The 16002-nt window shown below is 39.7% G+C and overlaps 1 protein-coding gene across 1 annotated transcript in view; it reads left to right on the forward strand.

Moving 5' to 3' along the window:
• LOC149415130 (116 kDa U5 small nuclear ribonucleoprotein component) overlaps positions 1–16002 on the forward strand; it is a 28622-nt gene that overhangs the window by 1335 nt on the left and 11285 nt on the right. The window contains exons 2-10 of the mRNA XM_089643295.1: positions 4021–4250; positions 5260–5505; positions 5860–5966; positions 6105–6246; positions 6789–7030; positions 7999–8132; positions 12675–12864; positions 13886–14026; positions 15628–15849. Coding sequence (XP_089499421.1) covers positions 4021–4250; positions 5260–5505; positions 5860–5966; positions 6105–6246; positions 6789–7030; positions 7999–8132; positions 12675–12864; positions 13886–14026; positions 15628–15849 — 1654 coding nt within the window. The remainder of the gene's footprint in view (positions 1–4020; positions 4251–5259; positions 5506–5859; positions 5967–6104; positions 6247–6788; positions 7031–7998; positions 8133–12674; positions 12865–13885; positions 14027–15627; positions 15850–16002) is intronic.

Consider the following 16002-nt stretch of genomic DNA (forward strand, 5'->3'; position numbering starts at 1 on the left):
CTGCCCAAAAATGGCATTATTTCAATAACGCTACCTATTAGTCCAGTCAAGTTAAACATGAAAAGGGGGTTGTGCTTGCAAAAGGTCCAGTCATTCTGAATTTTTTATATGTTGTTAGGACCTAAACCAGTATTAAAAAAAAAATTTTGCAACTTCGAAAGTGCTGTGCGACCGGCGGTGGACCTAAAAAACCAGGAAATTTTCGGATTTTTTTCAGTTTTTGCTCAATATCTCAGTAAAGGAAGGGTCTGACCGGTGTAGTCTGTATACATACTTTTAAAGTAGACTAAATTTTCTATAATTTGAAACCAAATTAAGCAATACACAGCCATTAGTTTTCAAGATACAGTTCTTCAAAAATAGGCAATTTTTTCCAAAAAGTGAAATTTTTTCGAAATGGTCACTTATTTTGTAAAATAATTTCTAAAATACGCATCCTACGTCAAATATTATGGGAAATAAAGTTGTTGTAAATTTAATTAGCTTTCATTTGAAACTAAATTAATATCTGTAGACTTAACGGTTCTCTCAAAAATGGCAGATAACCAAAAACAGTCATAAGTGGATTTTGGGTGAAATGCAAATAAACTGTTCTCACGTCTTTTTATGGTTTTATTTATCAAACAGTTAACAGATTTTTGATGAAAAAAAGAAAAGATATTACATCTATCGGGAATTACGTCATCTTCAAACATTGTTTTATATTCCTACATACCAAAATGCTTGTACAAACATCATGGTACCTACTATGAGGACAAATTACATGTACACAAAAAATAAAACTAATATAAATCATGTAGGTATTGTGTCTTGGTTGCCAAATCATGTCTTTCTTTTTATCTTAGCTGGGAGAGGCGCCCAGTCTGTAGTCGGGTCATATTCATCGTCCGAGCATTTCAGCTCCACATCCGGGACGTTAATGCAAAATTTGCCACCGCATGACTGACAGAGGACTGAGCAATGGAGCCCAGCCTTTCTACACGAGCAGCTCCCAGAGCATCCTTTATTGCATTTACACGAAATTTTTCGCAAAAGAGCAGGAGGTGCGGGATCCATCGTGGTGGGGATGGGGGTGAGTCCTTGAGAAGACAGCTTCCACCCACATTCAGTGGGATTCAAGTTGACTCCCCGCCACTTCTGCACTTGGAGGTAGCACCTTGCTGCATGGTGGCCTGCAGCATCTTCCGTCGGTGGCAAACGGGCGAGGTTTATGTTTGTTGAAGTGACAAACGTCTTATACCTCAGGAAATACAAAGTATCCCTCGCGATGTCACCCCCATATAGAGCCACGAAGCACTTGATGCCTGCTTCACTCACGGCTTGTGGGGTAGAGTCTGGCCGAAGGAAGACCTCCACTTGCTCAGCAAGTGGTTCACTCTTGCTCAGAAGTGTTCTGATTTTGGTCTTTCCTTGGCCAAACGGTGCTGAGGTGGTAGAGCACCCGGCAAACGCGTGGGTAAATAGTACCGTTCCTGGTAATTGTCGGGAGTCCTGGTTGTTGTAGGAGGTCGTAGAGTAGTGACAGCAACCAGCTTCACCCTTCGTGCTCTTCTGAAGATAGACGTTCGTCTTTTCAGCGCCTAAACCATTGAGAAGAACGAGCAGGTCGACATCTTCTCCACACTATGACGACCCGATCGGCATCTGCTCTTTTTGATAACGCCATCATGACGATCTCTCGATCAGCATCTTCTTCGGCAACAGCCATTTCTACTCCCTCCTTCTGAAAGGCGTCACAGAGAAGAGTTATAAGGCGTCTCTTATTGTTTTCATTGCCCAATACATGCTCTTGAGCAATTTGAATTACTGTGAATTCATCGAAAGTCAATTCGTAGCTGGAATGAGCTGCGTAGCGCCGGAGTCGTTCCGCTGTTTTGGTGTTTTCTTTTGGTAGCATCTTCGGGGTAGCCGTCAAAAACGATGGAGACGTTCTTCCCAAAGTGGTTTCGGACGTAGGTGGTATAACGCGCCAAAAGTGCTCGAACCGTGCTCTTCCGCTGCCACACGACCTTGTGCAAGAGGTAGCCAACATCCAAAATGACGTGAGTGCTGGCATCTATCGGCGTGTGGCTGGAAAGAGGAGTGAAGGCAGAGTACAGAGTAGATTTTGTGCCCTTGCGCATCCCTTGTTCATTGAACAGAGACATCGGGAACGGGGCCAACTCATACTTGAAGTCATCCTGTAAATCCTGTTCAGATTTCTTTGCAATACACACTCGCTGAAAAATTGTGAGCGGATCCACAGCCACTCTTTTGTTTTTGTCCGGCAGTTTAACGGTTGAGGTGATCGATACCAGCATGGTAACTTTATTTTTCCGTTTTATTACTACCTTGTCGTACATTTTCCCCACAATTTTCATTACTCCTTCCGTTCCAACTCTCTGGGCTGTGTGGAAATTAATTTCAGGACCTGCCAGTAAACCACTACTGATAGAAATTAAACTGTCAGTTTTGGGAAATGGAGGGTGGAGAGCAAACCAGTTTTTTAGTTTTTCCACATCACTATTATCTCGGATGATTCGAGAAGGTCTCATGTCTACATGCTGCTCTCCAGTATGACATGATAAGCTGCAAAAACTTTCCAGTTCTTCACAAATGTTCAACATAAACACCATTCCTGTTGTCCACCTTGCCAGAACACTTCCGGAGATTCCTCTTCCTTGGGTCAACCCACCGTAGGTTTTCATGGATCGCATCAGCTTCTGCTCAATTGTTAGGTCTGACCACAACCCAGACCAAAACTTGTCAGACCGGCGAATGGTGAAGGATCCTTTTGTGAACATGTCGTATTCACTTTTATCCATCCGATCTTATAGAGCCATCATATCCTGAAGATAGAGGTGCGCGCTCTTAGCATACAAAAAATGTCCAGCTGCGTGGAAAAAAGGGAGCATCTTGTGGAAAGTGTACAAATGAAGGTTCCAATCACCAGCACGTTCTGCCTGGATGAATAGTTTTATCAAAGTGGTCATACGAAAGTATTGGACCCACAACTGTGATGTTGGACCATTCGCTTTAATTTTCTCCAAGGCACTTTTAAATTTTGCCTTTAGTATTTGGTAGGTATCAATTTCTTCTGCTGATATAGTGAGAGACCTTTCAGTGTCTCGCAGCAATTTTTCAGTCTCGTCTCGCTCCTCAGGAGTTATGTCAACCTCATAAAAAACAATGCTGGCCAGTGTGAGGTTTGCCAAAATGTGGGCTCGAACAGCTCGTGAATATGCGTGCCCATTCATATGGGTACCCATGGGTATAGGTACTAATGGGTACTTGAAATTTGAAAAAGTCGTAATTATATTATAACCCTAGGATAAACCCACGATGATTAATGGATTTACTTCACAGCACAATAAAACCATAAAAAGACGCGAGAACAGTTTATTTGCATTTCACCCAAAACCCACTTATGACTGTTTTTGGTTATCTGCCATTTTTGAGAGAACCGTTTAGTCTACAGATATCAATTTAGTCTCAAATAAAAGCTTATTAAATTTACAACAACTTTATTTCATACAATATTTGACGTGAGATGCGTATTTTAGAAATTATTTTACAAAATAAGTGGCCATTTCGAAAAAATTTCACTTTTTGGAAAAAATTGCCTATTTTTGAAGAACTGTATCTTGAAAACCAATGGCTTTATATAGCCTGCTTTGGTCTCAAATTATAGCAAATTTAGTATTCTTTAAAAGTATGTATACAGACTACACCGGTCAGACCCTTCCTTTACTGAGATATTGAGCAAAAACTGAAAAAAATCCGAAAATTTCCTGGTTTTTTAGGTCCACCGCCGCTCGCACAGCACTTTCGAAGTTGCAAAATTTTTTTTTTAATACTGGTTTAGGTCCTAACAACATATAAAAAATTCAGAATGACTGGACCTTTTGCAAGCACGGATGTACATCTTGACTGGACTACTATCTACAGTGCCCTTGAGGTGGTTTTCCACAAAAACAGCCTTGGAAAGCCCTGTCATCAGCTTGTTGACACGTTTTCTAATCCACTGCTTCTTGCGTTCAGATACTACCCCCAAGCTGTGGAAGTGTACGGGCCCGACGTGGAGACCATAGTGCAGGAGGAGGATACGCAGGCGCTGGACCAGCCGCTGGTGGAGCCGGTGAAGAAGAAGAAGTTCCAGCTGCGGGAGCAACAGCTGCCGGAGACCAGCTACAGCATGGAGTACCTGGCCGACATGATGGACTCCCCGCAGCTGGTGAGGAACGTGGCATTGCTGGGGCACCTGCATAACGGTAAATTCTTTTTCATATTATCAACTGATAATCTTATTGAATATTCATTTATGATCATTGATATATTAACTACTAGATAAGTCATACAATTTTCAAAGACGAATGCGACGCACTTATGAGTAATTTCATAACATAACTCCATCGAATTCCTTTGCCTTGTTTCGAAAGCCTAATTCTTTTAATCTTTGAATTGCCCAGCTCCCGCGACCGAGTCCATTTTCGTAATATATTTTACTTGTTTTTTTCTAATTAATTTTTTCGTAAATTGTACCGTCTTATTTTAAGTTTTTTTTTTATTTATTTTATTTTTTTTATTTAATACAATATGTCTTATCGCAAAGTATTTAAAGTTTCGTTGACCAAACGTAGTATGTGTTATCGGTATTTGTAGTAAGTTTTTGTTGTTGCTTCGAGTACATTGTGTATTTGAACTTTTTTTGTAGTAATTATGTATATTTGTGTACATTTATACATTTGTCTAATAAAATGTGTTTGTTTTTTTTTCACCATCTGTAATTTTTATTCAGTGTTTAGACGATAAAACTAAGAGTGAGCCATTTTTAAAAAATTTTTACGTTTACATTCAAACTTTTAATATTTCAAAAATGACATTTTTTTTCTAATAATAAAATTGGATCACCTTTCAAAAACAATTTTTAGCTTTCAAATACCTTACAGAAATATTCCATTTTATTACACACAAATTCTGAAAGAATATGCCAAAGGCCTGAGGCGTTAATCCCTTCTTCTCTCCAAATAAGAATCCAGTCGAACTTTAAATTGATTTATATTATTTTGCTTGAATGTAATACAGAACAAAGTTAACTTCAAAATCGCACAATGTATTTGTTCATTTGGTTCGCCAATATGAAACCAGAAAGGAACGCATCGATGAATTTGGAGATGATATATAACAACCCATCTTATTGAACATCTTTTTTGGATGCATAGATCTTCCGGAATGAATGTACCATGACTGCCGTGAATAATATATCGTGTATGTTTGCAGGAAAGACGAGCTTTGTTGACTGTCTGATCCGCCAGACGCACCCCTCGCTGGCCACGGCGGAGCACGGCCTGCGCTACTGCGACACGCTGCTGGTGGAGCGCGAGCGCGGCGTGTCGGTTAAGGCGGCGCCCGTCACGCTGCTGCTGCAGGATACGCGAGGAAAGTCGCACCTCCTCAACGTCATGGACACCCCCGGGCATGTCAACTTCAGTGACGAGGCCACCGCGGCCATGCGCCTGGTCGATGGTTAGTGATAACTTATATACTTCATTGTTATAATTTATCATTGACGAAGGTAATATCTACAACTCTCAATGAAAATATGAAACAGGCACAGAAATTAAAATGGTCGCAACTGGGACTCTAACCCAGGTCCTCTAGTCTAACTGAGATTGACTCTTAACCAATTGAGCTATGGCCACCTAATTACATTCCATTATTTTTATCAATCTAATACTTCCATGGTACAAAATCGCTCTGTGATGAATTGCTGCGTGAAGTTACGGTAATTTAAATGAACATACGAGGATTTAATATTAGGAAACCAGATTATTAACAGTTATTCAGAATTTATATATCGTCTCTTTGTTTTTATTTCAGGCGTGGTATTATTTGTGGATGCCGCAGAAGGAGTGATGCTAAACACGGAGCGAATGCTCGCTCACGCCATTCAAGAGCAACTGGCGGTCACACTTTGCATCAATAAGGTAACATTTAATTCTATACAGTTTTCAAAGCATAAAGGTTAAAATTCCAACATGGTTGATATTGTCGTCGAGATAATAAGATATGTAAGTACGTAATATAAGTTTAGCGATGAATTTTGTGTCTTTCTGTTATTGTAGATTGACCGCCTGATCCTGGAGTTAAAGCTGCCACCGCAGGACGCGTACTACAAACTGAAGCACATTGTGGACGAGGTGAACGGGCTGTTGGCCGCAACGGCTACGGCCGGGGGCACAGCTCCTGTAGTGTCGCCACTCCTCGGTAATTACTATTGATAATAAGTATATTTTAGATTATGCGTTTCGTTTTTAAAAATCTGTACCAATGATTATCGTCAAAATGGTTTGAAGCTATGATATCAAGTCTCACAAAAATAATGCTAACAGATTTTCAATAGATGTTTCTATTATCACTTTGATTTATCAATAGAGCGAGAGTAGTAATTTTTTACCATTTATTTTTTATTTTTGTTGATACCATAATATGGTATCAGAAATAGCGTTGTTTACCTTTGGGTTGACCATTTTGAAATGTGTAGTAGGGGGGTGAGCTTTGATTTGTCCTATCATAGTACCAGAGATGAGAGAAGACATCTGACTCAACAGGCAGTTCATTTTTCATGCTAGTATTTATTTCGTTGTCAATATCGGCTTGGCTATCGACACACTTAATGAGCGCAACCATGCTTGGAAAATCGTCATCAGTTAAGCCTATCAATCTGATATTGTTATGTTATCGTGACTTTTAACCAAACCAAATGACTTTTGTTCACGTACAAGTGTGTTAATTGATGTTTGTTGCAGGCAATGTGTGCTTCGCATCCTCCCAGTTCGACGTGTGCTTCACGCTCGAGTCTTTTGCCACGATCTACCGTCAAGCCAACGGCGCCACGTCCATGCGCCCGGCAGACCTGGCCCGCCAGCTGTGGGGCGACATGTACTTCAGCCCCAAGACGCGCAAGTTCAGCAAGAAGTCCCCGCACAGCTCGGCCCAGCGCAGCTTTGTCGAGTTCATCTTGGAGCCGCTTTACAAGATCTTCGCGCAGGTGAATTTCCATCTTTATTCTAGTGAGTTTGTACAACAAACACCTCTTCTATAGATCACCCCGAGTGGCAAGCTGCGTCCGCTGGCTTAGCAGGTAGCAGCATGAGGTTCCAGGTCTTGGTGGCGGATGTGTCTGTGGCAGGCCGTATCTGGAGAGGCCGGCTGAGGGAGATCCTTTTGTAACATTATGAACTCATATTCAAATCAACCACGCTAGGGCGCCATTGTAACATGATTAGTTTGTGGGTTGGGATTGCTTTGACATTGAATAAGAAAGACGATGATTAATTTACAATTATTCAAATCAAATAGAACTAGAGACTCTCAAATTGACATGATTAACATGATCTCAAGGGGCGAGCGGCAATTCGAAGATTTGCTCGCACGGAAGGAAATTAAATGATAGCAATAAACAGTTAAAAATGTGACATTGTGTACAAGATTAATATCTGACCTGATTCACAGAAATGGGCGTCATACAGCTCTTAGGAAAGAACTGCAAAATTTATAAGATAGACATGATGACCAGCGATTACATTAAACTAGCTAAATCTGCCATCAGCATCTCCCGTAAATTTTTGTCGTCTGGTGCAGTTGCCCGAATCCTTCCTGTTGGCGCGACCTCGCTCCAAGGCTGTCCGATTGGTACTGGCGGTACTGGCCTTCTCTAGAAATCGTCAGCCGCGTTCCTACTCGACCGACCATAGACCAAGAGTGCCATAGATGAAGGCGGTCTTTGGATAGAGTTTGTGAAATATTCTTAAACAGTAGCGGGGCAAAAGTGAACTGCTACACTTTGACCTCTCCAGTCGGACCCTCTGATACATCGCCTTGCACCGCAGTCGGAGAGATGGATCCATAATGGACACCAGTTTCCTATCCGCCCCTCATACCTTTTTACTTCCCGGAACTTCCCCCTACTAAATTGAAAACTCCACATCTTAAAACCTCTTATTTGAAAATTGTCAGGTTGTGGGAGATGTTGACGGAACCCTGAACGGAGTACTGCAGGAGCTGGGCATCAAACTTAGCAAGGAGGAGTCCAAGCTGAACATCCGCCCGCTGCTCCGACTAGTCTGCAGCCGCTTCTTCGGAGACTTCAGGTAATAATCCTTACAGCCTAGGCTATTCTTAGCATTATTCATTGCCTCCAGTAAGTCCATATCTGTTTTGACGGGCTGTTTTGACGTTCTGTTGATAAAACCCAGGAGTTTATAGTGAGCTGGAGTGAGACTTGATATGTGGTCCTAGAACGTCAGTTTGGGATCAAAGACGATATCAAGATCTTTAATTTTATCTATGATTATTGTACTGGACACCTACGCCAGTGACATTGACTGTAAAGTGCCGGTTTCCTCTCGGAGGTACCTTGGGTAAGGATTTGCAATGAAACACAAGTTCGCGAATGTCGTCGAACAACTGACTGGTTGGGCCAGTTGTTTGCGTATTTATTGGGTTAAAATACAGTTTCTACACGTGTTAATGTGGAGCCATAGACATATGAATATTAGTAGACCTGCCCTAAGTGATTAAAAGCGTATTATTCCCCACTCCCCATACCGGTTCCATTGGAGCCGGCTGGGCTCGCGTATGGCTTCCCGTGAATCTTGAGAATGTGACGTCATCATTCTTGTTTGAACTAGCGTCGAGCTATGGTCGAGGCATTTTATGAAATAACACGGCAAAATTGTGGCTTGTGCTATGAAAACTTGTAAAAATAGATGTGAAAAAGAGAATAAACCCAATTGTCGTATTACATTCGATATGTAAGCATCGTTTTAAGCTTATTCACGTCGTATAACATATTATTGTGTATATATGTGTATTGATAGTATATGTTTCTACAACTGATTCATAATCAGTTGTAGAAACATATACTATCACATCGAGATACATCTGGACGCAAAATACAAAGCCGTTTGCATAAGAATCAGGGATGTGCCTTCGCCTTTTGCGCTTTAGGTACCACGTGTTAGGTATGCGCTCGTTTCGTATGTACGGTACTGCTGGAACGAGAAGGAGTGCATATCACGTAATGCGCTAGGTTATACCGAGTGGCGATGTGTGATAGAAAATCATGTTTTTTGTTTTTAATTGAAAAAGTGTCATCGGAAGGCAAAATGATGTCCAAATTTTTACTCCAAATACTCTTAGGAATCGCCGGTAAAAACTGTGTGTATATAATTTCATTTGTTTTTTTAGTTGTTTTACTTTTATATTATCTTCTTAAAAGTGAAATGTTATATATTTTCTTAAAGATTTCAATATTTTATTATTAATAGGAACAGAACGGTTGTGACAACCCTCCAACATTGGTCGAATGTAGTGATTCTCAAGTGTGCGCATCGTTGTTACTGGGAAGTAAATTATGAACACTTATAAAAGTGTCTTAACTAAATACGTAAACAAAATATTCGACTCTGAAAATAGAAGAAATTTTTTTTTGCCGAATTTGGATTTCGCAAATTTGTTCATAACGTGGCGAGTAATTTGCGCTCCCATGTAAAAATGTCTATTCATTCAAAAACAGATTTTACTTTTAAGAACTAAATGGTTATATTATACTGCGAGATGCCTATATACCGTCAGATTGATTTATTGACGAATCACAGTCAGCTTTACCCCCTTCGTTCTTCAACGGTTGATTTTACCCCTCACCTTTAATTTCTAGTCTATATATTCATATGTCTGTGTGTGGAGCAATTATTCCTATATCTAAACAGAAATATTATAAGGCGTCATAGCGCCGAGAATTAATTACTAAGGTCCCACAGTTTTGTCGTGCGAGTAATTCATCCTTGAACTGGCGATATGACACGTTAAAATCTTATCATCGTGCGAGATAATCCTCAAAGGAGTCGGCATCGTAAAATGTGTGATATCAGAATATTCATTTTCTTAATTATTTAGGTACATCCATCTGCTGTCTGGTACACTTATATATAATTCACAATTGAATTCATCTCCAGTCCATAATTGAACGATTAAAGTATTTATATTTAAAAAAAATATTAACTCTACTTTTGCTTCTAGTCTTCTAATAAATTTAATATCAAAATATTGTCTGTGAATCAATTTGTGGTTCTGTTCACAAAGTGGACTGTAATAATAAAAATAATGATTGGATTATTTGTATAGCGCCGTTTTCGTGAGAAAATCACTTCAAGGGCGCTTAGCAACTTAATTTATGCATTTAATTTATTCCTTTCACTTAGACTTTGGCTTACAACTAAGTTTCATAGCTAGTGACTTATAACTAGTGGCTTATAATTAAGATTAATGTCGAGTGATTTACATCGATAAATATAACTTTTCAAATTGACCGAACAGTTAACAGTTATAATTGGGTAGGAATTCTGACTTACCCCTGGTCTTCTGGTATACGTCTTGTTGCGAATTGATATTATAACCCTGAGGGACACTGGCTGGTAATCAATGCACACGTTTCCGTAATAGATTCAATATTATACTCACTGAGGGAGCACTTAGTATGTTCATGGCACAGGCTTTCTTAACAGACTGGTAATGTATATTGTTGTAATGTCACTGATGTAGACATGTAGGTACTCCACACTGACAGGTAAGTATAATGGATAATTAGGTGGAGGAATGCAGTAACATATGTTTGAGGAAATACCAGAAAGTCCATGTCTAACTAACTAACTAACTAACCATCACGCCGTTTCTCCGCAGGGGTAGGCAGAGAGGACGGACCGCCAAACAACCCGGTCTTGGCACACACTCCTTGCCTCATTCACATTCATACATACTCTTCTATTGTTCTGACTCTTGACATGGCCCGACTCAAGTATCTGATTCACTTGGTCGTGCCATGTCTTCCTCGGGCGTCCCCGACTTCTGCTACCATTCACATTTGCATCATATATCCTCCTTACACTCCTATCTTCACTCATTCGCTCTACATGCCCAAACCATCTAAGCGTCCCTTTCTTGATCTTACTCATTACGCTTACATCAGCCTTGCACTCTTTGCGGATATCCACATTCCTCACACGATCATACATGGTTTTACCACACATACGCCTCAGGGATCTCATTTCAACAGCATTCAAACTACTTTCATCCTTTCTTTGCCAGTTCCATGCCTCGCACTTAAATCCTTTATCTAAATTTCGCTAATAAACAAGTAAGCTAAATATGGTACTGTACATTATATGCATTTACAGGGTGTATCGGCACGTACCCGACAAACTTTAACCAGCTATTCCTTAGCACATTTGGAGTAAAAAATCTTATGGGCACTTTGCTGTCCGGTAACATTTTTTTTTAATAAAAAATTTACCATTCATATTTTCACCACTGTTTTATCCTTTGTCACAGTTTGAAAACCCATCTGGCAATATTTTATTCGAGTTTCGTTGAATAATATACGTACGTACCTACATTGGCGCGCTTTTACAATCACAACGAAATGGCACGGCACCATTCGTCTCATTTTTAACTATTATTATTTAGTGTGTATGAAAGAGCGAAGACGCTTTTTGACACACTTGCTAATAATGGCTGTTGAACACGAGAAACAATGCCAATGACAGTGACGGAATGTGGATATTTTTATAATTTTTTTTTTTTTAATTGAAAAAAAATGTTACCGGACAGCAAAGTGCCCATAACATTTTTTACTCCAAATGTGCTAAGGAAAAGCTGCTTAAAGTTTGTCGGGTACTTGCCGATACACCCTGTATATTTGTACAGCGCCCTTGAGGTGATTTTGCACAAAAACGGCGCTATGCAAATCATCCAAATATTATTATTATTATAAGGGAGAAGCATATAGTTGCATCAACAGTAACAAATAATGTAAAATCATGTAATGTGTCCTCTGCATGCAAAATCATCTCTTCTCCAAGTAAACAAGAGTTTGTTTATCTGAAGTCACTTTTCAGGTGAGTATGTTTTCTGTTTGTAAATCTTTATACTCGTGGAAAAAGCGAAATTCGAACACTAAGTTTGGTGATCGTGCATTCGGAGTATCTGGCCCTAAAGCTTGGAATAAACTTCCTATGGAATTGAGATGTATAACCAACCCAACAGAATTTAGATCCAAACTAAAAACTCACTTTTTCAGACACTCATTTCCATAAATCCGTCATTCTATCCAAATATTTCTTTTTTTTATACCGTAATTGTTACATTATCTAGCGATTCCGTTCATTCAATTTTGCTATTGACTTGCTTACCAATGAACAATGGACAATATCAGCGGGAACATAACAAGTCAATTGGTTTAATTGTTGGCAGATGAATCATCTAAATGCATTTAAGATTGACGATTGATTTTATTCATTCATTTCATTCATTTAACATATATATCCAGCTAACAATAAAAACACCCTAATATAATGGAACTTCCTTCTTCTTCTGGCGTTAGTAAGATTAGATTGTAAGTTGCTAAATATGTAAATACTCGTATATATGTCGTTAAGATAGTAGTTATAGGCCTTAGTCGTAAGTCACTAGATATAAGTCGTAGAGATAAGTCAGTAGTTCTAGTATTAACTATTTAAGAAATATATTTGTACAGCGCCCTTGAGGTGATTTCTCACGAAAACGGCGCTGTATAAATTAGCCAAATATTATTATTATTATTTCTTTATAAAATCATTCTCTTTTCGAATTGGCAGTGGCTTCGTGAGCATGTGTGTTCAGCACATCAAGTCGCCGGTGGACAATGCACGCACCAAGATCTCGCACACGTACACGGGACCCCCGGAGAGCGGCGCGTTCATGGACATGGCCGAGTGCGACCAGAACGGTCGCCTTATCGCGCACTCCACCAAGATGTACCCCAACGATGACTGTACCTTCTTTCAGGTGAGAGATTACCCTTTTGTTTTTTACTTTCTTGTGTTGTGAACATGGGTCTTGGAAGAGACCCCCAAATCATTTCACAGCCGAGCTGTTGAACTCGAGAACGAGTCCTACAAACGATCCGTTCTCATGTGACAAATGTCAACCTCGTACAAATGTTGGGCGCGCATTTGGCACGCTTCTCAACTGTGTAAAGTGCCGAAAAGGATCAATTGGGGACTCGATCATTAGAACAAGGGCAGTATTCCCACCTAATGCTCGGGCTCTAAAGATTGCAATCATTATGTTAAGATTAGGTATTTTATTAAACAGAGTCGAGGGTTTTTTTTAAAGTATTATGGGGCTATAGACAAGGGATGGCTGCCAAAATCAACGGTGGGATTTGTACATGGTCAGCAGTTGTGTACTGTTAATGTATCTGCGGGCCCTGTACAGTACGACCAGCTTCTGAGAGACTAACTTGGATTTGGTTTCAACGGAGCCCCCGTACCTGAGCTGGTGACTTAGAGTAACTCCAAGCATATCGATCGAAGGGATTTTGGAAAGATTGTGCCCATACAGTTATTATACTGTAGGGAATAGCGTAATACCTTTGCACAATGATGTCATCTCTCGCTCTGCATGCCTCCTGAAGTTCCGAAAACCCTTCTGGGTGGAAGGAGTCTCTCACTTCAGAAGATGGAACTTACCAAACGCTTGAGGAATGCCCATCTCGTACACGAGCCCACTGAGAGACAGCCTGGATTTTCACTGCCTCGTAAACTCTGGTCTTCCATCAATATAGTAAGGGGGCCTTAAGTATTCAGCTCGGTGTAAATGCAGCGCAACTCAGATCACCGGACATGTGGTCAAAGAATGATCGCTCCATTAATTCCCTAGAGGGATTATTCAGGTCCACAGTGGCCAAGACTCGCAGACTCCCCCAACTTACGAAAGAAGAAGAAGAATTGTCTCGCACTCACGCACCGGGTTGCCAGAGTAAGTTCATCATACAGGGATGTAACATTGTGTTGTTGTTGTTCAGGTTCTGGCTCGCGTGATGTCCGGCACCCTGTACGCAGGGCAGCGGGTGCGTATCCTGGGAGAGAACTATTCCCTTCAAGACGAAGAGGACTCCAGGATCATGACTGTCGGAAGGCTGTGGATCTTCGAGGCTCGCTATAAAGTAAGCTGAACTTCTATTATCTCTTTTATAATCCATTTAACCGTGATGATATTCTGTTGGTCGCAAAGTTGGGGAGTTTTGCAGAAATTTAAATGTAACATTGTCATCAAAAGGTTATTCAGCACTTTTTTATATGCCATAACATTATACATTACTGTTCTTACTTATTAAATTTTAGAATATATTTACCCTAAGTGGTAAAAAATACTTTGAATTTTATTTTTAAATATGATTGATAAAACATGGAATTCAATAATGATTCAATACGAACACATTGATATATATTATAGATGACAGAATTTTAGGAAAATAAACATTCACTGGAATTTAAACGCCATTGCCTTCTACCGACATTAACCTCTCAGACAAAGACATTTATTTACTATGTGTTCCTTTGAGAACTGTCAAAACGTGATCATTTTTGTGCTATTTACGAGTTTTGCTAAAAGCTTCATAACTCACGTTTTGGGAAACGTAGCATCATTCTAAAAAATGTTTTGGAAAGATTATAAAATCCACTATCGCATTGTGTTGTTATACATAAATATTTGCGTTACTAAATATACATTTTATGAAAACGTCAAAAATATGTAAGAATCGCTTCCCATTATTTCAAAGCTGTGAAAAATATACTTTTTTCTGAGTACCATAAAGAAATAACACTTTATATATTGAAGAAATATAATTAAAAACTATTAGTCACCTCAAAATATTAACCGTTCAAACTAAAATATTTTTAATAAATTATTTAGAAACGCAATAAATTATGAACGAACAAGATGACAGATTCAATCGGCTTAGATAATGCAACTCTACGTTCCATAGATATTCTTGAATACAGATGCGTAGCGTTATTCATTATCGATACTCTGTTTTTTAAATCATGGCAATCCGTATACTAGTGATGGAAATAAATCGATTTTTGTAAAATCTCGCGCGTTTACGTGAAAAGACGTTCTAATGTCTTGACCGCTATTATCATATTTACGTCTTTTGACGTTCTAATGTTCTGAGTGGTTAAAGATTATTATTTTTTTAATGATAAACTAATGTTTATAAGTCAAGGTTTGTTTATGCATAGCACAAAGCAATAATTAGTCTCTCGAAATATCCATACAAATTGAAAAAATTGCTTATAATAATTTGTTGTCCTTTGTGCTATGCATAAAAAATCTTGTCTTATAAACATTAGTTTATCATTAAAAAAATAATATTTTTATTTCGTCGCCCCTTTCTGTACAATGTAAAGACAGGGAAACTAGAACTCGTCACCTCGTTGGTAGCATTGTGAGTTGTGATGCAGGTTCTTCAGGTTCAGGTAGGAATAGGAATATATAGGAATCCACAGGGGCTGTAGGAAAGGATTTATTAATGGGAGTCTTGAATTATATGATAAAAATAGATGCCGGTAGATCGTTCCACATGCGAGCCGACTTACGCAGGAACGACCCGTTGTCATGAAGCCAACATGAATTGTGAACTGGTGTTCTGCTCCTTCAAGTATCGCACTAGCTCCTTCGAGCTGGTTCCAATGAAATACCCGTCAACCAGTCTGAATCCTACAGTTATGTATGTAAATAAACAATTTGATTGGTTTCCAGGTGGAATTGAATCGCGTTCCAGCCGGCAACTGGGTGCTGATGGAGGGGGTTGACCAGCCCATCGTGAAGACCTCCACCATCATGGACGCCATGGACGGGGGCGGGGACGAGGAGCTGTACATCTTCAGGCCGCTTAAGTTCAACACGCAGAGCGTGGTCAAGATCGCCGTGGAGCCAGTCAACCCCTCCGAGCTGCCCAAGATGCTGGACGGACTCCGAAAGGTAGCAACCTACCTCTTGACCATTTCCTTCTATCTCTTAGTCCCACGATATATGATTTAAACAGTGTTAGAAAGAAAAAACACAATGCCTTATTGTAACGTATTGATGTTTTACAGGATAGAATACTGGGCCCTTAATCTCCAGTATTCTAAC

Source organism: Hesperophylax consimilis, chromosome 19 (genome assembly GCF_061612785.1).
Source record: "Hesperophylax consimilis isolate HC1 chromosome 19, BYU_Hcon_1.0, whole genome shotgun sequence".
In the NCBI taxonomy this organism is placed as follows: domain Eukaryota; kingdom Metazoa; phylum Arthropoda; class Insecta; order Trichoptera; family Limnephilidae; genus Hesperophylax; species Hesperophylax consimilis.